The following is a 22731-nucleotide window of genomic DNA, read 5'->3' as shown; positions in this document are numbered from 1 at the left end:
GGCTATCTTTTCTATATTATTAAGACTATCATGCACCACTGATTGAGGTTCAATGTCTGTGTATTACAGATTTTGAATCATTTCTTTGCTTTTAGATTTTATACCTTTTTAGTTCAAAGGAGCATAATTTTCGATGGGACACAAAAATATACCCGATCCAATTCCAACTGGTTATTGCTGTTAGGATGTATTCAGGAGTTATGGTATATAGCAAATACTAATTTCAACAGCAACCAGTCTTGAGACCTGAATGTGGATGGTAGATTGAGTCTGAATTGTACCCAGAAGAATGGTGTTCTTGGCACTAGATACTAGACACTAGAATACCACAGCACAGTACAGGCCCTTTGGCCCTCAATGTTCTGCTGACCCATATATTCCTTCCCTTAACTTTGTACATATGCCCTCTGGTGTTTGCTATTGGTGCCCTGGGAAACAGGTACTGGCTATCCACCCTATCTATGCCTCTCATAATCTTGTAGACCTCTATCAAGTCCCCTCTCATCCTTCTACGCTCCAAAGAGAAAAGTCCCAGCTCTGCTAACCTTGCTTCATATGACATGTTCTCCAAACCAGGCAACATCCTGGTAAATCTCCTCTGCACCCTCTCCTTAGCTTCCACATCCTTCCTATAATGAGGTGACCAGAATTGAACACAATACTCTTAAGTGTGGACTCACCAGAGATTTGTAGAGTTGCAACATGACCTCTCTACTTTTGAACTCAATCCCCCTGTTAATGAAGCCGAGCAACCCATAGGCCTTCTCAACCTGTCCTTCCAAAATGCATCACCTCACACTTATCCGGATTGAACTCCATCCGCCAGCTTTCTGCCCAACTCTGCAGCCTGTCTATATCCTCTTGTAACCTTTGACAACCTCCAGCTCCATCCACAACTCCTCTAATCTTTATGCCATCCACAAACTTACTGACCCATCCTTCCACCTCTTCATCCAGGTCATTTATAAAAATCACAAAGAGCAGGGGTCCCAGGACAGATCTTTGCACAGTCCACTAGTCACCGACCTCCAGGCAGAATACTTTCCTTCCACTACTACCCTCTTCTTTCTTCCTGTAAGCCAGTTTTTTATCCAAACAGCCAAGGTTCCACTTGGAGATGCAGGCCGAGATCGATTGCAAATAAAAAACACTCCACTTGACCTCAGGAGCCAGCATATGCATTGAATGTGGCCCAGAGTCAGTGGAGAGTAACATTTACTTGGGTGTCTGGAGTGTGGGTGTGAAGAAGGAGGTGTTTGAAAACTATGTGTAATTCAAAGGAAGCATTATAGATACATTGTAAATATATAATTGTTCCGCTGTTGCCTTTGACCTTTAGCATATAAAAATGCCATTTAATATTGGATTGAGCAGGCCTCTCCTTCCAAGGGTGTCTCAATATGATGCCTTTTGCTTGTTTTGCTGCATGAAGTCGTCTATATCCACCAGCTTCTGGTGATTTTGTTCACAGTCACAACAATTGGGTTAAAATCAGGATTATAGTATAGACTGAACCTCAATGTTAGCACTGTTTTTTTGCCATAACAACTCAGTCACATAACTCTTCACTCACGCATAGATTTAATTATCTAGATATGCTGTACAGTTGTTCCAAATTCAAAATCAGTTAGGCTGCAATGTTGGTTCCCCAAGGTATCAGATTCCTTCTCCCATGGACCTCTCTCCTCTCCTATCAGATTCCTTCTTCTTCAGCTCCTTAACTTTTCTATCACCTCCCAGGTTCTCACTTCATTCCCCATTCCTTCACCCACTCAACTTCCCCCTCACCTGGTTTCACCTATGACCTGCCAGCTTACATTCCTTCCTCTCTGTCCACCTTCTTATTCTGGCTTCTTCCCCTCCTTCCTTTCCAGTCCTGTTGAAGGGTCTCGGACCGAAATATAAGCTGTCTATCCCCCTCCTTAGATGCTGCCTGACCTGTTGAATTCCTCCAAAATTTTGTGTATGTGTGCCCCCCGAGATAAGGTCCAGTAATGCTTTTCCTGACGTCGTTCAGAGCCACATCTTGAATGCATTAAGTAGCTGGAGACATCTGATTATTGACAAGCATGAATAAAGTTGAGAAAACACACATGAACTGAACTAATTGTAGAAAATGAAAAATTAAGTCTTAATGTTAGAATGCATAGTCAGTCATTTTTAATTGGAGGCTAAAGACGATTGAAGCATGATTCATATACAAGGAGGTCTGTATATTTTACCTGTACAGCCAGTATGTAGTTCCGTTGTATGAGCTCATTCTTTGTTTTTGTCCCATATGAAATGGCGTTGTGAATTTTTAATACACAGCTGTGTCCAGGATCAAACAAAGGCACAAGGCCATAAATGACCTTAGTCCGAAATGCCTTTCTGTGCAACCCTTCACCAAAATGTGTTTCTTCTGTGGCAATGCTGCCGTATATCTTGGGCTGAAAGGTGCACTCACTTGCCAGCTCCTTTTCAATGATGGGCTGTAGTAACTCAATTTTCTCTCCTTAAACAGGTAGACAAAATAACATGGACACAAGAGAGGAGGAGAAAATGCTATTGACTATGAATTATTTTTTTTTGCTTTCAACAAGATAATATACTAGGCTGCTGTAAGTTTGGGGTTCGATTCCCACTGCTGCCTGTAAGGAATTTAAATTTTCTCCTGCACAGCTGGAGTGACCTTTTCCAGGAGCACACTCTGAAACATCACATCCAACTGCCTCAAGATGCATAAAAGGCCACAAACAATGAACATATAAGCACTTGCCCAAACCTGACTTTCTGCAGCTGATTCTTGGGGAGTCGAGCAGCAGAGGACACAGCCTCAGAATACAAAGATGACCCTTCAGAACAGAGATTAGGCGGAATGTCTTTAGACAGGGGGTGGCGAATCTGTGGAATGCATTGCCACAGAAGGCTGTGGAGGCCAAGTGATTGGGTATCTTTAAAGCAGAGGTTGATCAGAGAATAGGAGGAATTCCTTTAAACAGAGAGTGGAGAATCTGTGGAATTCATTGCCAAAGATGGCTATGGAGGCCAAGTGATCGGGTATCTTTAAAGCAGAGGTTGATATGTTCTTGATTAGTAAGGGAATCAAGGTTACAGGGAGAAGGCAGGAGAATGGGGTTGAGAGGGGTAATTAATCAGCTGTGATTGAACGGCAGAACAGATTCAATGGGCCAAATGGCGTAATCCTGTTCCTATGCTTTACGGTCCTCCAAGCAGATCACACACTTGCTGTAGGCGTTTGAGGCTTGTGTGCCTCCATCAAAGGGTAAATGTCAGTATGAGTTGCCATGTAACTGTGTCATTAAATGACAGAGTGTTTATCATGTCCAGCACAGAATAATTTTGGGAATGCACTTGTGTGCACCCAGTGCCCACCTTATTAGGGACAACTGTATACCTATTTCTTAATGTAACTACCTACTCAGCAACTCAGTGTATTAAAAGCATGCAGACATGGTCCAGAGGTTCAGCTGTCCTTCAGACAAAATATCAGAATGAGGAAAGAGATGTGATCTAAGTGACTTTCACTGTGGAATCATTGTTGGTGCTAGACAGGGTAGTTTGAGTATCTCAGAAACTGCTGATCTCCTGGGATTTTCATGCACAACAGTCTCTAGATTATACAGAGAATGGTGCAAAGAGAAAAAAGAAAGCATTTGGTGAGCAGCAGCCTTGTGGGTGAAAATGCCTTGTTAATGATAAAGGTCAGAATGGCCAGACTAGTTCAAGCTAACAGGAAGGCGACAGCAGCTCGAATAACCACATGTTATAACAGTTGAGTGTCCAGAAGAGCATCTCTAAATGCACAACATGTTGAAGTGGGTGGGCCACAGCAGCAGACGACCACAAATGTACACTCAGTGACCACTTTATTAGGCAATTCATAGTGGCCAATGAATGTATGTAATGGTGATTTATGTTGTTTAGTATATATTCCAGGAGATGATCCTGATAATAGCAGAATGATTGTCAAGGATTTAAGCCCTTGCTTGCAGTTTCCCGTTGACCCAGTGAGTCAGAAGGAGCTGATATCCTTATAACCAACTTTAAGTCTTTAAGCATGCCAGCTTTAAGTCTCTGCCAAACCCTTGCCAGTGTCACCATTGGCGATGTTTCCTTGAGGAATCATGTTTGGCAACAAGAACACAGACTATGCTCATAGATAGGATTTGGAGGCTGGCATTAATTCTACAATACTGTAAACTTGTTGGGATTAACGATTCTGACAAGAGAGTTAATGAAAAGCTTACCTTGTATTCCCATTGATAAATCACTTGATTTTAATTGATTAAACTCTGGTGCATCTGGTACAGAGTCCTGGGGAGTTCCTAGACTTGAATCTTCCCATCTGCTTAAGGTTTCTGGATTGAGAAGGAACAGAAATATCCTTACTGAGATAGCTTAGCAACAAAATAACTCTGAACCAAAGCTAAAGATTTAACACCTGAGGTGAAAATGAGATAGTACATCTTTATATCTTCACCTAATTACAGGAAGGATATTAATAAGGTTGAAAGAGTGCAGAGAAGGTTTACACAGATGTTGCCAGGACTTGAGAAACTGAGTTACAGAGAAAGGTTGAATAGGTTAGGAGTTTATTCCCTGGAGCGTAGAAGAATAAGGGGTGATTTGATAGAGGTATATAAAATTATGATGGGTATAGATAGTGAATGCAAGCAGGCTCTTTTCCACGGAGGCCAGGGAAGAAAAAAACACGAGGTCATGGGTTAAGGGTGAAGGGGGAAAAGTTTAAAGGCAACATTGGGGGGGGGGGCTTCTTCACGCAGAGAGTGGTGGGAGTGTGGAATGAGCTGCCAGATGAAGTGGTGAATGCAGGCATTTTGACATTTAAGAAAAACTTGGACAGGTATATGGATGAGAGGGGTTTGGAGGGATATGGCCCATGTGCAGGTCAGTGGGACTAGGCAGAAAAATAGTTTGGCACAGCCAAGAAGGGCTAAAAGGCCTGTTTCTGTGCTGTAATGTTCTATGGTTCTATATCAGTTCTATTTTTGACCCCAGCTCCCTTGAAGTACACGATAGGTAAACCAAACAAAATTTAGACTTCCTTCTGAGAAAATTATAATGTACTGTAGCTAATTTGAAAATGTTTCTTTGAAACATGGGTAATCACAGAAAAGGAAATAATTTCCCACAAAAGGCATTGTAGAATAGCGGTTAGCACAATGTTTTGTGGCACCAGGCATCACCAATCAGGATTCAATACCCACCACTCTCTATAAGAAGCTTGTATGTTCTACTCTTGACTACGCAGGTTGCCTCCCGAGACATCTGCTTCCTCCCACATTCCAAAGTAAAACATAGGGTTAGGATTCTGGTCAGTAAGTTGCGAGCATGCTATATTGGTGCCAGAGGCTTGGGAGCACTAGTGGGCTGCCCCCCGCATATCTTCAGACTGCGTTGGTTGAAATAACGCATTTCACTGTATGTTTCAATGATTTGATATACATATACATGACAAATATGGCTAAATCTTTTGATCTTTTTTAATCTTTTGTGCCATTACGTTCATCATAGATATTGGCATGTTTTACCTAATTGAAACTCCCAATTGGTAGTGTTCATTAATTAAAAACATTATTGTGGATATTCTAATCAAGACTAATGAGTAATCTTTAGGAACATAAAATCTAGAGTGAGGATTTGGCTAATCATAGATTTATATCAGGCTATTCCCTCTCACAACATTTGTAGATCTTAAGCCATAAGACCAAAAGATATGGGAGCAGAATTAGGCCATTTGGTCTATCAAGGTTAGAGGTGCTGTGGATAGTGTGGAGGGCTGTCAGAGGTTACAGTGGGACATTGATAGGATGCAAAACTGGGCTGAGAAGTGGCAGATGGATTTTAACCCAGATAAGTGTGAGGTGGTTCATTTTGGTAGGTCAAATATGATGACAGGATATAGCATTAATGGTAAGACCCTTGGCAGTGTGGAGGATCAGAGGGATCTTGGGGTCCGAGCCCATAGGACACTCAAAGCTGCTGCGCAGGTTCACTCTGTGGTTAAAAAAGCATATGGTGTATTGGTCTTCATCAATCATGGGATTGAGTTTAGGAACCAAGAGGTAACGTTGCAGCTATATAGGACCATGGTCAGACCCCACTTGGAGTAGTGTGCTCAGTTCTGGTCACCTCAGTTTAGGAAGGATGTGGAAATCATAGAAAAGGTGCAGAGGAGATTTACAAGGATGTTGCCTGGATTGGGGAGCATGCCTTATGAGAACAGGTTGAGTGAACAGGATGAGAGGTGACCTGATAGAGGTATATAAGATGATGAGAGGCATTAATTGTGTGGATAATCAGAGGCATTTTTTTCCCAAGGCTGAAATAGCTGACACAAGAGAGCACAGTGTTAAGGTGCTTGGAAGTAGGTACAGTGGAGATATCAGGGGTAAGTTTTTTTTACGCAGAGAGTGGTGAGTGCATGGAATGGGCTGCCGGCAATAGTGGTGCAAGTGGATAAGGTAGGGTCTTTTAAGAGACTCCTGGACAGGTATATGGAGCTCAGAAAAATAGAGGCTTACGGGTAACTAGGTAATTTCTCCGTTAAGGACATGTTCAGCACAGCTTTGTGGGCCGATGGCCTCTATTGTGCTGTAGGTTTTCCATGTTTCTATGAGTCAGGTCTGCCATTTTATCACGGCTGATCCATCTTCCCTTTCAGCCCCAATCTTTGCCTTCTCCCCATATCCCTTCATTTCCTGACAAATCAAGAATCTATCAACATCTGTCTTAAATATACTCAATGACTTGGCCTCCATGGTGGCCTGCAGCAATGAATTCCACAGATTCACCATTCTTTGGCTAAAACAATCCCTTCTCCTCTCCATTCCAAAAGCACACCCCTCTACCAACAGTCAATAGGTTTCAATGAGGTTACCCCTCATCTTCCGCATCAAAGAACAATGAACTCAATACAATGAACTTTAGAGACAGAGGATAAATTTCTGAAGCTTCTTTATGGCACCTTATGTACTGCTGATCATGGCAAAATTTCGAGGACATCATCTCTGTTCTTCTATTTCTCAGGGAGAACCAGAGATGTTCTCCGGCGTGGCATGGTAACTTAGTTGTTAGCATAATGCTTTACCGTGCCAGCAACCTGGGTTCAATTCCCACCGCTCCCTGTAAGTTCTCCCCATGACTGTGTAGGTTTCTGCTGGGTGCTCAGGTTTACTCATCTCCACATTTCAAAGACATATGGGTTGGTAGATTAATTTGTCTTGGGTGTATTTGGGCCACGCAGCTTCTTAAGGCCGGAAGGGCCTGTTACCATGCTGTATCTCTAAAAAAAATGGTGCGGATAGCCCAGCGCATCTCTAGATGTGAACTTCCCGCTATTCAGGACTTTTACAAAGACAAGTGTGTAAAAAGAGCCCGAAGGATTATTGGGGACCTGAGTCACCCCAACCACAAACTGTTCCAGGTGCTACCATCAGGAAATGGTACCACAGCATAAAAGCCAGGACCAACAAGCTCCAGGACAGCTTCTTCCACCAGACCATCAGACTTGATTAATTCATGCTGACACAACTGCATTTCTATGTTATATTGACTATCCTGTTGTACATACTATTTATTATAAATTACTATAAATTGCACATTTAGACAGAGATGTAATGTAAAGAATTTTACTCCTCATGCTATTTGAAGGATGTAAGTAATGAAGTCAATTCAATTTGATTGTTGTCTCTAAGGCTTTGATTACACCAGTTTAACAAATACAAAATTCATTCTAAGTTAAAAACTAGCTTGTAGAATATCTTGATTTGTCACATGTTCATCAAATGTGTCGTTTGAGTCAAGTCAAATCAAATCAATGAGGATTGTGCTGGGCAACCTGCAAGTATCACCATGCTACCGGTTCCAACAGCATGCCCACAACTCACTAACCACGCATCTATTTTTTTGGAATTTGGGAGGAAACTGGGACATCTGGAGGAAATCTGCACAGTCACGGCAGAATCCTGCCATACAACAGGGATTGAGCTTGGATCATTGAACACTATTGCCGTAAAATGATGTGCTAAATGCTTCATTACCATGACACTCTAATTTCAGAGAAAGTAACTTCTCTGCGTTTGGCTGTTGGCAGAAGGAGCTATCAGTCTGTTCTTAAACTGTTGCATGAGCAAAGGAATACAGTACTATGCTAACCCAGTCTTACATGAGATCTTACAACGGGCTCACTTTGTTGTAGGTTTCCACAGTTTACACATAGTTCCACTTCATCTAATTTGAGTAATGCGACAAGAATGCAAAGAATTGCTAATGTGATATTGGTCTCAGAGACTATCATTAATTCCATTTGCAATTACAAATATGTGAATGGTGTAACTCAGGTGGCATCCGTTAAGTCTCGTGAGACCATGGATCTGCACCCGCTGCAGAGCGTCAGCCTGGGCAAGGTTGTATGGAAGACCAGCAGTTGCCCACACTGCAAGTCTCCCCTCTCCATGACCCTGATGTTGTCCAAGGGAAGGGCAAGGGCCGATACAGTTTGGCACCAGTGACGTCGCAGGAGTTGCCAGAACGAGGTTGAAGACAACGTCGGACTGCCTTAGGGACCCCAGCTCTGGATTTGTCCTCAGGGTTTACTCCCAAAGCCTTTCCCATGAGTGGGTATGGCCGCAAGGCAGTGGAGATTTGAAATCAGAATTTTCCCTCTCTTAGCTGGACTGCCTTCCCAGGCTGATGAGCTCCACCTACCGATACAGTGTAACCAAGCAATAATGAAAAATAATGTGAAATAATGATGCAATATATTTTACTTGGTATACTAAAAGCTGAACAATGGCAACTACAAAAGATTCTGCTGGTAATCTACAGCAACACACACACAAAATGCTAGAGGAACTCAGTAGGTCAGGCAGCATCTATCGAGAGGAATAAACAGTTGACGTTTCAGGCAGAGACCCTTCATCAGGACTGGAAAGGCGGGGGAGGGAAAACCAGATGAGGGGAGAAGGTGGGTGGGTAGGGAGGGGGAAACGAAGTAAGAAGCTGGAAGGTGATAAGTGGAAAAGATAAAGATGGAATCTGATAGTGGGGATCAGAGGAACACAGGAGAAAAGGGAGGAGGAGGGCCACCCGTAGGATGTGATAGGTAGGTGTGGAGAAGGGATAAGAGGGAAACCAGAATGGGAGATGGGAAAAGGGAGAAGGGGGAGGGGGCAGAAATTACTGGAAGTTAGAGAAATCAATGTCAATGCCATCAAGTTGGAGGCCACCCAGGCAGATTATGAGGTGTTGCTTTTCCAGCCTGAGAGGGGCCGGAAATCAAATAACAGTTGAAGTGCAGGGACAGATTCAGGTCATCCATGAAGTACTTTATGAAGAAATTTTCCCAGTCAACAGTTGAGGAATACAGATTGCCCACTTTCTTTCAGACTATGTAAACAATTAGTTGTACATTTTTTTGCGTGCTGTTATCAGAAAACCACCACAGCATTCTTTAGTGCACCACCAAAATTAACTTGCAATGACATTCAATGCTTACCATTAAAACAAACGTCCCATTGTGCTCCACAGGAGAGTTATCATATGTAAGCGAACCTGTCACTAAATTACATATTGCAACAGATGTGTTTGATTATAATAAGCAGTTTAAAAGAGGAGAAGGAGACAGAGATGTAAGGAGGCTTAGGAAAGCACCCACCATGCTCTGTCCTCACTGCTCCCATCCAGAAGGAGGTACAGGAGCCTTAGGTCCCACATACCATGTTCAGGAACAGCTATTATCCCTCAACCATCAGGCTTCTGAACCATCGTGTGTAGCTTCATTCACCTCAACTTTGAACTGATTCCACAACCTATGGACTCACTTTCAATAACTTTACAAATCATACTCTCATAATTATTTACTACTTATTTATTATTATTTGTATTATTTTGAGCACCTTCTCCCTTGCAATAGTAACTGCACTCACTTCTTTTCCCTCACACTCTTCAACACCTGGCACACTGCCAGTGTCTTCCACAGTGAAGACTGATGCAAAATACCCATTTAGTTCACATTGACACGAGAGAGTTTTTTCTTTGATCAGTGTATAAAAAATGCCAAATTAAATCCACTCTGATTCAATGTTGTAAAACAATAAAACAAGTTAACTTCCAAGGGGGTGTGAATACTTTTTATAGACACTAGTATTTTCACTCTTAAAGTGTGGTATCTTACACTTTCAATATCACTAGAATTATAGCTATTAAAAGATTTTAATGTTTTTGAATATTTTGCACAGCATAGAAGTACATTTGATCATAATATATCCCAATATAAAGCCCTTGACATTAGCTAATTGCATCTGATTTAATAGTAATGAGATTTAGTTTTGATTAAAATATGAAGTGTCCTCCTCAAGTGGCTCAATAATCAAACATAGATGAGAAAAAAGGCATTAAAATATAAAGTGTGAAACCTTGATAGCCAGTGCCTATGTTACTCGACCAACTTTGCAAAGGCTAACAAGCCAGAGAGAGCATGAACAATTTCTATGGATGGTAATTGAGAGAATTCGATACTTAAACATAAAATTGGAAATTTAACAGCCATTATCAATAAAAGTGGTTGAAATTAACTGACTGCTGTAAAAGCTCAGAGTACCACATACAAAATCTAGAAGAACTCAGCAGTTCATGCAGCATCTACGGAAACGACTAAACTGTTGACGATTCTGGCCGACATCCTTCATCAGGACTGGAAGGGAAGGGGGAGGAAGCCAGAATAGGAAGACCTAATGGGGTCTTTTTTTTCTCTCACTTTTTTCTTGCTTTAGTAGGGTTTTTTTTCTTTACTTCTCTTTTTTTGTGTCACCGTATTTTTTAATCCCTAATATTGTTTTTTTTTCCCTTTTGAGACATTGTAAGTGTTACTTACTTTGATGTACTCGTGTTATTTTGGATAATAATAATAATAATAAAAAGATTTGAAAAGAAAGAATAGGAAGGTGAGTGGAGGGGAAAGAGTAGAAGCTGCCAGGTGATAGGTGGAAGAGCTAAAGGTGTGAAAAGCAGGAAACTGATCAGAGAGGACAGTGGACCATAGAAGAAATGGAAGGAGAAGGGGCACCAGAGACAGATGAGGTGAGACAGATAGGCAGGTGAGGAGAAAAGAAGGGGTAAGAGGGGATCCTGAATGGAAAATGGACAGACAAAAGGGGGAGAGGGAAGAAATTACCAGAAGTTATAGAGATCAATGTTCATGCTGTCAGGGTGGAGGGGAGCTATACAAAATCTCAGGTGTTGCTCCTCCAACCTGAGAATAGCCTCATTGTGACAGAGAGGTAGTCATTGAACTCCATGGCAGAATTAGAATGGGAAATTGAATGGTAAGACTTCTACAAGTTTGTTAATAGTGTCTCTGAATGAAACACTCCATCCTTACCTGGTCCAGTTTATGTGATTCCACAATTACAATAACTGTGGCATAAAATAACTGTAACGTCCAGTTTATATGAAAAGGATGGGCAATAGATGTTTTCTTTGCCAGTGGAATCCACAACTCCAGAGATCATAATTTGGTTGATAGTTTGGCCTCAAATTTGTACTAAGTCAGCTTTTAATTTGGTACTGGACATTTAGAAATCCGATACCAATGCAGGGACAAAACGTTTCTAAAATTTCAGCAGGCCAGGCAGTATCTGTGGAGGGAAATAAACAGTCACCGTTTCGGGCTAACAGTGTTCATCTCAGCCCAAAGCGTTAGCTGTTCATTTCCCTTCAATGATGGTGCCTGACTTCTTCCAATATTTTGTCTGTGTTGCTCCAGATTTCCAGAATGTGCACAGTCTCCTGTGTCTCCATACTTACACTAGTTCCAGTTTTGAGCGTGGGCTGAAGTAGAGCATGAGAGAGGCAGGTATGGGGTTGCTGGGGTTCAGGTTGCTGAAAAAGTGAGAGACTTGCATTTAAGTAGCACCTTTTCTCTTCTCAGGTTGCCTTAAATCTTTTGACAGGCAATGAATTACTTTACATGCCACTGCCCCTAAGGTGACATTGGATTGGGTGGAGGTAGAAAGATTGGCTGGGGGCATTCAGCACTTTTTGCATGCAAGCTTCCTGAGGAGACATTGAATTCCTCATAATTAGGCACTTGATATGGCCCAATAAAAAGATGTTAAGTTTAAGTGGAGCAGCCATTGTGTGAGTGGGCCAGTGTAGACTGGGGAGTTGAGGCTTTGGCTCATCCAGGCTCCTGCGAGGAGAGGTGTAGGCCATAGGTAGATTTTTTTTCATAATTTATTCTTTCTTTTTTTCTTACTGTATACTTAGAGCATTGGGAGTGCCAGGCAGGATAGTGGAATGCTCCTCTTGCGGGATGTGGGAAGGCAGGGAGACCTCCAGTGTCCCTGCTGACTACATCTGTGAGAAGTGCATCTAGCTGCAGCTTCCAGTTGACTGTGTTAAGGAGCTGGAGCTGGAAATGGATGAACTCCAGATCATTCAGGCGGCAGAGAAATTGATAGACAGAACATAGAGGGAGGTAGTTGCACCCACAGTGCAGGACACAGGTAACTAGGTGACCATCAGGAGGGGCAAAGGGGATAGGCAGTTAATGCAGAATACCGCACGTGGCTGTTTCCCTCAATTGGTATACTACTGTGGATACTGTGTTGTGGGGGGGGGGGGGGAAATGACCTAGCAGAGGGAGGTCACAGCTGTCAGGTCGTTGGCATTCAGTCTGGCTCTGTGACTCAGAAGACAAGGGTGGAGAAGGGTTGAGCTGTAGTGATAGGAGATTCATTGGTTAGAGGAACAGAAAGAAGGTTCTGTGGACAAGAGCAAGATTCCCGGAAGGTATGTTACCTTCTGCGTGCCAGGGTCAAGGTTATCTTGGAGCTAGCCCACATCATTTTTAACTGTGAGGATGAGCAGCCGGAGGTTGTGGTCCAAATCGGCACCAATGACATGTGTAGGAAAGGTAACGAGGTTCTGCAAAGTGAGTTCAGAGAGTTAGGTGCTAGGTCAAAGGACAGGACATCCAAGGTTATGATCTCAGGACTGCTGCCCATGCTACGTGCAAGTGAGACCAGAAACAGGAAGATCATACAGTCTAATATGTGGAGAAGTAGACAGTACAGTATTTGGATCATTGTGTTTTCTTCCATGGAAGGTGGGACCTATACAGTTGGCACATGGTTGGCACTTGAAATGGAGGGGACTAATATTCAAGTGGGAAGGAAGTTTGCTATTGATGCACGGGGTGGGGGGGGGGGGGAATTTAAACTGGACTTACAGGGTGAACAAGGATGCCAGAACAGACAGAGGAGAAGTTGTGAAGACAGATGTCGTTAAGCCCACATACAAAGTCAGGAATGTAAAGATTGACCATGGTGGGACTGATGTTCTGAACTGCCTATATTTCAGTGCAAGGAGTATTGTAGGAAAGGCAGATGAGCTTAGGGTATGAATATTGTGGAATTATGATATTGTGGCCATTAGTGAGACTTGGTCGCAGGAGGGGGTAGGACAGGCAGCTCCGTGTTCTGAGGTTTTATTGTTTTAGACATCATAGCGTAGGAGGGATTAGAGAATGGCATTATTAGTCAATTTTTCAAAAGTTATTGAGGCCCTGGTTAAGAAAAACAAAGTGCATTGCACTTTGGAACTAATGAGGTTCTTGAGGAGTGTAAGAAATGTCACGGCAGTGCTCAGTTAGGTTAGACTGGAGAACTCATTTAGTGAGACTTTCTGGGTAGGCAGGGGAATAAGAAAAAGATAACCATGTTAATGGGATTATATGATAGACCACTCAAAAGTCCATTGGATTTTGAGGAGGAAAATTTGAAAACAGATCTCAGGCTGTTGCAAGAAATATAAGGTACTGATGGTAGATGATTTTAACTTTCCACACATTGGCTGGGATTCCCATACTGTAAAAGGGCTAGATTGGAAAGAAAGTTAATTACGTTTGTTCAGGAAAGTTTCCTTAATTAGTACAAAGAAGTTCCAACTAGAGAGATTGCAATACTTGACCTCTTATTAGGGAATGAGATAGGACAGGTGACATAAGTTTGTGTGGGGAACTTTGCATCTATTGATCATAACATTATTAGTTTCCAGGTGATTACAGAAAAAGGATAGGTCTGGTCCACAGGTTGAGATTCTAAATTGGAGAAAGGCCAATTTTGATGGTATCAGAAAGGACCTGTCAAGTGTAGATTGGGACAGGTTATTTTCTGACAAATGTGTACTTGGTAAGAAGGGTGCCTTCAAAAGTCAAATTTTGAGAGTAGAGTTTGCATGTCAGAATTAAAGGTAGAGATAACAGGATTGGGAACCTTGGTTTTCAAGAGATATTGAGGCCCTGGTTAAGAAAAACAAGGTGCACAGCAGGTATTGGCAGACAGAAACAAATAAGGTACTTAAGTGTAGGACTCTCAGTACCAGTAATAGTGGTGTTAACTGTTCAGGCTAACAAAATGGCTTCTCTGTAACGCTGTAATGGGTTTCTGTGCCTGGTATGTTTGGGTTATGACTACCGATAAGGGGGAAAATAACCAATGGGGAAGTGTTATGCTATCTTGTAAGTGTAAGCTGAGCAGCAGTTTGCGGTCTTTTTCGGGAGGAGAGCGAGGAGGACGGACGCGTGAGGAGTGGACAGCGGTTCCAGAGTGACGGATACTGGGCGTCGGCAGTTCAGACGGTGGCCGAAGGCTCGGAAGGTCAGTGTGGATGGAACTGGAGGTGTGAGCTCTAACGTATTAAAATACTATGTGCACAAACTGATAAATTTATTTATTTGATGCCTTTAGATTATCCGTTTTTTCTAACCCATCACCAAGAGATAACTATAAAGTTGCAATTATTTACTCCCTTTTGGGTGTATTGTTTGGCATTCATATTGTGAGCGAGTACTGGGGGGGCATTACTCTGTATTTACACCGAAGTATTGCACTATTGGTGGGGCAATGGAGGTTTACCCTCGGCGAACGGGGGGCCAACTGGGGGCACGGAGGCTATATAAGGAGTATAAGAAATACAAGGGAACATTTAAGAAGGAAATCAAGATGGTAAGAAGAGGACATGAGGTTGCTCTAGCAGAGGTGGTGAAGGAGAATTCTAAAGGCTTCTACAAATATACTAAGAGCAAAAGAGCAAGGGACAAAATTGGTCCTCTGGAAAAGCAGACTGCATGGAGCCAAAAGAGATAGGGAGATCTTAAATGGGTATTCTGCATCTGTATTTACTTGGAAGATGGGCACAGAGTCCATAGATGTGAGGCAAAGCGGCAGCGAGTTCATGGCAGCGTATACAGATTACAGAGGAGGAGGTGTTTGCCGTCTTGTGGCAAATTAGGATGGATAAATCCCCAGGGCCAGACAAGATGACCCCTTGGATTATGTGGGACACTAGTGCAGAAATTGCAGGGACCCTAGCAGAGACATTTCAAACATCCTTAGCCACAGGTGAGATGCGGAAGGATTGGATATCAGCTAAAGTCGTTGCATTGTTTTAGAAATGCCCTAAGAATGAGGCAGGAAACGATAGGTCCGTGAGCACGCTATCAGTAGTGGGAAAGCTATTGGAAGATATTCTATCAGAATCAGAATCAAGTTTAATATTACCGGCATATGTCGTGAGATTTGTTGTCTTTGCAGCAGCAGGACAATATAAAACATAGTAATAGAGAAAAAACTGAATTACTGTAAATATATATAATAGTTAAATTAAATATGTAGTGCAAAAATAGAAATTAAAAGTGATGAGTTAGTGTTCATGGGTTCAATGGCCATTCAGAAATCAGATGGAAGAGGGGAAGAAGCTGTTCTTGATTGAATGACTGTGTGTCTTCAAGCTCCTGCACCTCCTTTCTGATGGTAGCAAATAGCAGAGGTATAGCCTGGGTGATTGGGTACTTACTTATGTTAATAGGTGAGGAATTGTACTGTGTCTTTATAGCTTACAACAGAAAACACTATTATTACACTCAGAATTGGCAGACCAAAACAGACATTTTCAAAACCCAGGATTATTACATAAATCAACACCTTCATCCACTAACTACACCCCTCACCACCACTACTTTATCATTTCCTGTCAGTCATCATATGTAAGGACACGCCTTGCCTGGTGTCACATATAATCTATGCATATTAGCAATCTTATATATTTATATTTATCGTTTTTTATTATTGTGTTCTTAGTGTGTTTTTTATATGCTGCCTCAGATCCAGGGTAATAACTACTTCATTCTCCTTTATGCTTATACTTGGGTTGTTACCTCTGGTGCATCAGAGGCTGAGTGGAGATCTGAAAAAGGTTTTCAAGATTATGAATGGCATAGATATTGGACAGAGAGTATCTGTTCCGCAGGGTTGAAATGTCCAATGTTGAAGGGGGATGTGAGGGGTAAGTTTTTCTACTTGGAGAGCCACAGATGCCTGGAATGCAAATACATTAGAGGCTTTTAAGAGGCATTTGGATACACACATGGATATAAAGAAGATGGTGGGATATGGCCATTGTGTAGGTAGGAGGGATTAATGTTTGAGTATTTTTGACTAGCATTTTCCCTGGTTTGGAACAAAATAGTGGGCTGAATGGGCTCTTGTATTTTCTATGTTCTACTTGTGTACTGCAAATGACATTAAGTGATCTTGAATATGATGATTGAATATACTTCATAATTTAGATTTAACTATTTCTTTGCAATAAAATGTTTCTTATCAGAAATCCTGAATATGTTAGTCTCTATAACTGAAAAAAATTGAACAACTTTAATTTCATTATCTAATGTTATTTTATAGTCTCTTCTGAGATGCTCCTGCTCTGCTGCCCGTGAGATGGGAATTCCATTCAGATTAATTAAGTGGTTTCATTTGCACTCATGGCTCACCTGAGCACTCAGTAAAGTCCTGGTTGTAGAGTTAGATTGAATGCATTAACATGATGGTTTTCAAAGGTGAACTCTGCCATTGACGGTCCCAAGCCCAGCTGTGAAAGGGGGAGGGCAGGGCAAGGGGCTGTTAGCCCCATCCTGTAAGAACGCAGTGTTACAGAAATGCTAACAGAAGCACCAAAGACCTTATCCCTGGAAGAGGAGGTTACACCAAGAAAATGGGCTACACCTGGAGACAACGTTAAAGACTGACCCAGAGTAGAGGACTCTGGTGAGCTACTGTAGGCTCTTTATGCTCCAATAGGGGTGATCGGTTCAAGTAACTATTCTGGGGGAAATACCAGATGGATAATGGGCAATAACCATTCAACAACTTACCTCCTTTCCCTCTTAGTTAATATCTTATGATATTAATATCTTATGATTATGATAGAATCTGCATGAATAGACAGAGTGGACAGCCAGCGCCTCTTCCCCAGAGCACCACTGCTCAGTACAAGAGGACATGGCTTTAAGCTAAGGGGAGGGAAGTTCAAGGGGGATATTAGAGGAAGGTTTTTCACTCAGAGAGTGGTTGGTGCGTGGAATGCAGTGCCTGAGTCAGTGGTGGAGGCAGACACACTAGTGAAGTTTAAGAGACTACTAGACAAGTATATGGAGGAATTTAAGGTGGGGGGTTATATGGGCGGCAGGGTTTGAGGGTCGGCACAACATTGTGGGCTGAAGGGCCTGTAATGTGCTGTACTATTCTATGTTCTATTTTCTAATATCTCCAAACAGGCACCACAGTTTAACTTTTCCTGGAACATCTGGAAGCATTTCTGCATGGATCTTTTGAATCAGTTTTGGAGCTGAGATGGTGTCCAGTTCTTCAACTGGCATATTGCAAAATATCAAACTATTTATGGATTAAATTATTTTCCCAGCAGTTTTGTAAATGCATCATAAGATGCAAATATTAAAATCTTAGATTTAAAACTAAGATTGTTACTTGAACTAAGTCAAACAATCAATTCCTTCATAGCAGTTTCCAAAATATGATTTGATTTCCAAAAGGCATGTAAACTTTTTATATAGGATTATATACACTCTTGTTGTGTCTCTACCAAAGGAGGTGTATGGTGCTCCTTCCCTCCATTAGGCTGCAGGCCACTCTTGGACAAGGTGTACCATCTGCTTAGCCCCTCTGATCAGGGTCACGTGAAGCCATGTGAGCAGGTGGTGTATATCATGTCCTGGTTTTGTGACCACTGACGCCAGGCATGATAATGGCTGGGATCACCCATCTTGCAAAGACAATGGCAAACCACCTCTGTACAAACTTTTGCCAATAACAATCATTGTCATAAGATCATGGTCACCAATGTCATACAACACAGTACGTAATGACGATAATTGGTATACATTAAATGGCCACTTTATCAGGTATACCTGCTTGTTAATGCAAATATCTAATCAGCCAATCATGGGGCAGTACCTCATTGAATAACAGTCTCTAGAGTTCACAGAGAATGGTGCGAGGAACAAAAATCATCCATTGGGCAGCAGTTCGTTGTGCAAAAATACTTTCTTAATGAGACAGTTCAGAGGAGAATGACCAGACTGGCTTAACCTGACAGGATGGCAACAGTAGCTCAAATAACCACATGTTACAACAGTGGTGTGCAGAAGAGCATCTCTGATGGCATAACATTTTGAACCTTGAACTGGATGGGCTACAGCAACAGAAAGCCACACTAGGTTCTACCCTTGTCCCTAATAAAGTGGCCACCAAGTGTATAGCATTGATTTAGCTATGCCGCCCCTCATGAGCTATTGGAATCAAAGGTTATATTTCCTTTATAATAGTTGTACATTTGAATTGAGATCTTGGTTTATTCAAATAGGAGGGTAAGGAAGATGTATTGTGTCTGTCTATTTGTTAGTATAAGCAGGTAAGAATATAAAATAAGACTAAGTTTTACCTTTATGTTCCTCCTTTTGAAGGTCCTTCACTTTTTCCACCTCCTGCTCCTTTTTGATGACTGCTTTTTCCACTGCCCCATGAAATATTCTTTTAATTACAGTCTTAGTTTTATTAAGATTCTCCTTTCCTGCTGAAGATGGTTGCATTTGCTGTTTTCTATCTAATGTGAACTTTGTTTTCTCAGCTGACAGCATGTGTGTAACTTCTTCATTCTTCTGCTGCTCGCTCTGAGAAGAAAACAAATCCCCACACTCCGAGGCAACATCACTTGATGAATTTGATCTTTTCCATGCACCAGAGTTCGTCAGCTCCTTAACTGGTTCTACTAGTGTAAGTTGTTTAGTCCTCACAGCTGCACTGTGTGATTCTGCAGGTGGAATCCTCTTCTTGGACAAAGATTGGTTTTGCAAGGAGATGGGGAATTCTTGTCCTGTAGTTCTCTGCTGACCCTCATCCAATGATGTAGTTATTGTCTGAGTGATTGTGATCTTTGCCTGATTATCATTTTTATTTGGCCTGACCTTTTCAATTTTGGACACGGTAGAAGTCTTTTGATTAGTTTTGCTGGGCGCTAGAGACATTTGGCAAATGTCTGACTTTTGGGCTGAGTCGTGATGAAGGATTTCAGCCCGAAATGTCAGTTCTTTGTCCCCTTCCATAGATGCAGCCTGACCTGTTGAGTTCCTCCAGCATTTTGAGTGTGTTACTCTTGACATTTGGCAAATCTTTCCTTTACTTTCATCACCTGTGTTCATTTTGATATATTCTAGTGGGTGATCTGGGGCATTGGACTTCTTTATATTATTTTTATGACATTCCATGTAATTTTCAGGAGCAGTAGAATCAACATTCATTAGCTGACCTGTCACTTGTTGAGTAATTATACTTGATCCTTCATTGCTAATAGATGGTAAGTGAAAGGAATCATTTTGTTGAATAGTTTGATTATTATCTTCTTTGTCCCTACTGTTGTCAAGTTGTCCTTCTCCTTGTGATTCCAGCATTTTATCATTATTAGCAACAGATTTCAATTTTTCACTTAGATTTGTCACATGCACAGGTTTAGCATTTTGACTGTCTTCATTCAAATCTGTTGCTGTTGATTCACTAATTAGACCCCTAACCTGTTCAGTTTTTGATGGAACATTCATTATTGGACTGACTGAAACTTCAGCAAGCGGCATATTCTCTGTTGAAATTGTCTTATCATTGACAAAATCATGACTTAATTCATTGTCACGTTCTATAAAGGGTATGTTGTGATTCACTGTACTCTTTTCAGCTTGGCTATCTGTGCTCTGTGAAAGACTTATATCAACATGTGATGAAAGTTTCACTACAGACTTAAAGCTTCCAGATGGATTAATGATGGTTTCATTCTCTGGAGCTTTAATTTTGTCTGGTACTTGTATTGACAAACATCGAACATGGCTCTCATCATTAAATGCAGCTGGATTTATTTCTGTTAGACTATTCATTGGGTCATTTATTATTTCTCCATGCTCATCATCCATCTCAACCTCAACTACATATTCCAATGAGTTTTGAACTGGTCCTGGTATTTGCTGATGACCAATAGATTGTTCTACTACAACTGGTTCGACAACAGTTGACTTTTGTTCTTTTTGAGTTGGGTCTTCATAATACTTGGTTTCACTTATACCATTTTCCCTATCAGTATTGATCATTCTTTGTTGAGTTGTTTCTAATGAGGGAGAAATAGTTTGGTCTACATCTACTAGCTCAGGCACAGATAATTTCAGGTTATCTAATGCAACAACTTCAAATTCATTGCTGTTCTCATGTCCAACATAACGTTTTGAAGGAAGCATAGTTTCAGAACCTTGCCCAGTTCTCAACTGAAGATTGAAGTATTCATCTTCATTTGTAGGGACAATAACAGGACATTTAGAAACATGTTTGTATACAAGTTCATGATCATTTCCTTGTTGATTCTTATCCATGTCAGTTCCCATTTTATAAACATCATCCTTTTCAAAAGATCTAGCACTTGAAATTCCCTCATTATCATTACTTTTAGTTTTGTCACAACAAGGACTTTCTAAAAGGGATGGCTCATTATATCGCATTTTCTCACAATCTGTAAGCATTGGCGAATGAGCCTCTTTAAGATAAGCTATTAACGGTCTAGCAAGAACTCTGTCCTCTGAAGAATAACCTGATCCATTAGTTTCGCTATCAAAGGCTACATGTTTAGATACTAGTTGATTTGATAAAAGAGCTAAATTGCTTTCTAGTAATGGCTCAACTGGTAGTTCATCATCACGTTGAAAAGCTGCTGATTTATTAGCCCCTGGAACACCTTCATTACTGTGATGAGAACATGAACAATTTCTTGTAAGTTCATTTTCTGTGATCTGCCCATACTGGATCGACCAACATGTTGGTAGATTGTCTTTGTGCACTTCACTTTCTGAAGCATTTAAAGGGCAAAGAATCTTTGCTTCGATGGGAGGTGGGCAATGGCTCTTAGGATCATCTTTTTGATTCTCCAGAACAGATTCTTCAAAGTGACCAGTTAGATCTTTGTCAGTGACTTGAAGAGTGATTTCATCATGTCTGGCTCCATTATTGCTGTTAGCGTATGAAGAGAGATTTGGTTCCTTATCAAACTCTTCAATGTCCTGGAACTTATCAGAGCTAATATTTCCTAACTCAGAAGTATCTGTAATTTGGGTAGGTTTGGTGGAACATGGTGAAGTATTCAGAGCTGGACCTACGCTTCCATATTTGCCTACTTTCTTCACCACCTCTTTGTTTGAATCTTTAGATTCACAACTTTCAGAAGACTGATGATCTGTATGCTCATTATAAATATATAATCCAGGTGATATTTTTGAAGGCTCTAGTTTATTGTTACAAATGAAAGTGTTCTCACTGAAATCTGATTTCATACTTTCTATGTAACTATCTCTTTTTAAACAGTCAGTGAAGTGCCTTGTGTGTTCAATTGTTGCTTCAAAAGTAGTACCTTGATTTTCTTTACATGTGCAGATTAATTCAGTGTCTCTTGAAATAGGATTTGATATATTTTCCTGTAAAACCTGAACTTGGTGCTTATCTTTAAACTTGCTGTGTTGTGAAATAGCACTGTCTAGAACAGGAGGAACACTAAAAATTTGGAAGTCTTCTTTGAGTCTAGGATGAGTATCTTCTTGGTCTTGACTGTACTTTATTGATGGAAGTGTTGTATGTCTATCCAGAGGCAAAAGATTTGTCCTTTTTTCATGACAAACAATGTGATCATCTTCAGAGTTTGAAACTGTGATGATTTCAGTAAAGCTTGTTCCTTCATCTTTTAAAAGTAAAGGTTGTGTTTTAGCCTGACAAACGAAAAAAAAAACAATAATAAATTTATTGAGAATGATTATAACATGATGGAGGTAACTCTCTTTGTTTCTATTTTGCACTTACCTTGTTAGTCTGTACTGATTTTTTTAAATTCCCAATCCCCCACCAACCTATCTTTTCTTTCATCTATCACTTGCCAGCTTGTGGTCCTTCCTCTCCACCACCTTATCTAGGCTTCTGTCCCCTTCCTTTCCAGCCAAAAATATGGGCTCTTTATTCTTCTCCACAGATGCTGCCTGACATGCTGAGTTCATCCAGCATTTTGAGTGTGCTCCTCTGGATTTCCAGCATCTGCGGTATCTCTTGTGTTTATGTACTTATTTATTACTTGTAAGAAACAATATTTATTGTTTTACATTCTTATATTGCTCAGATCCTTCTACTTATTCGAGATGTTATGTTATGGAATAAACTCTGCAACTAGATCTTACAGAGGACCAATTTTTATCCCATGCTCTTAACATATCTGTAATATCTCTTAGGATTCTCCTTCACTAGTCTGCACTAGTCTGCTAGTGCAAACTCATGC

General features: G+C 41.1%; 1 protein-coding gene across 1 annotated transcript in view; it reads right to left on the bottom strand.

The window, feature by feature from the left end:
- Positions 1-19747, bottom strand: part of alpk2 (alpha-kinase 2) — a 41728-nt gene extending 21981 nt beyond the window's left edge. Inside the window, exons 1-3 of the mRNA XM_059989667.1 lie at positions 18829-19747; positions 4251-4361; positions 2223-2494 (exon numbers count right to left, since the gene is read on the bottom strand). Coding sequence (XP_059845650.1) covers positions 2223-2494; positions 4251-4361; positions 18829-19684 — 1239 coding nt within the window. The 5' untranslated portion in view covers positions 19685-19747. The remainder of the gene's footprint in view (positions 1-2222; positions 2495-4250; positions 4362-18828) is intronic.
- Between the last annotated feature and the right edge of the window lie 2984 nt (positions 19748-22731).

Source organism: Hypanus sabinus, chromosome 14 (assembly GCF_030144855.1).
Source record: "Hypanus sabinus isolate sHypSab1 chromosome 14, sHypSab1.hap1, whole genome shotgun sequence".
Taxonomy (NCBI): Eukaryota; Metazoa; Chordata; class Chondrichthyes; order Myliobatiformes; family Dasyatidae; genus Hypanus; species Hypanus sabinus.
This window is presented reverse-complemented; position numbering and strand designations above follow the sequence as displayed.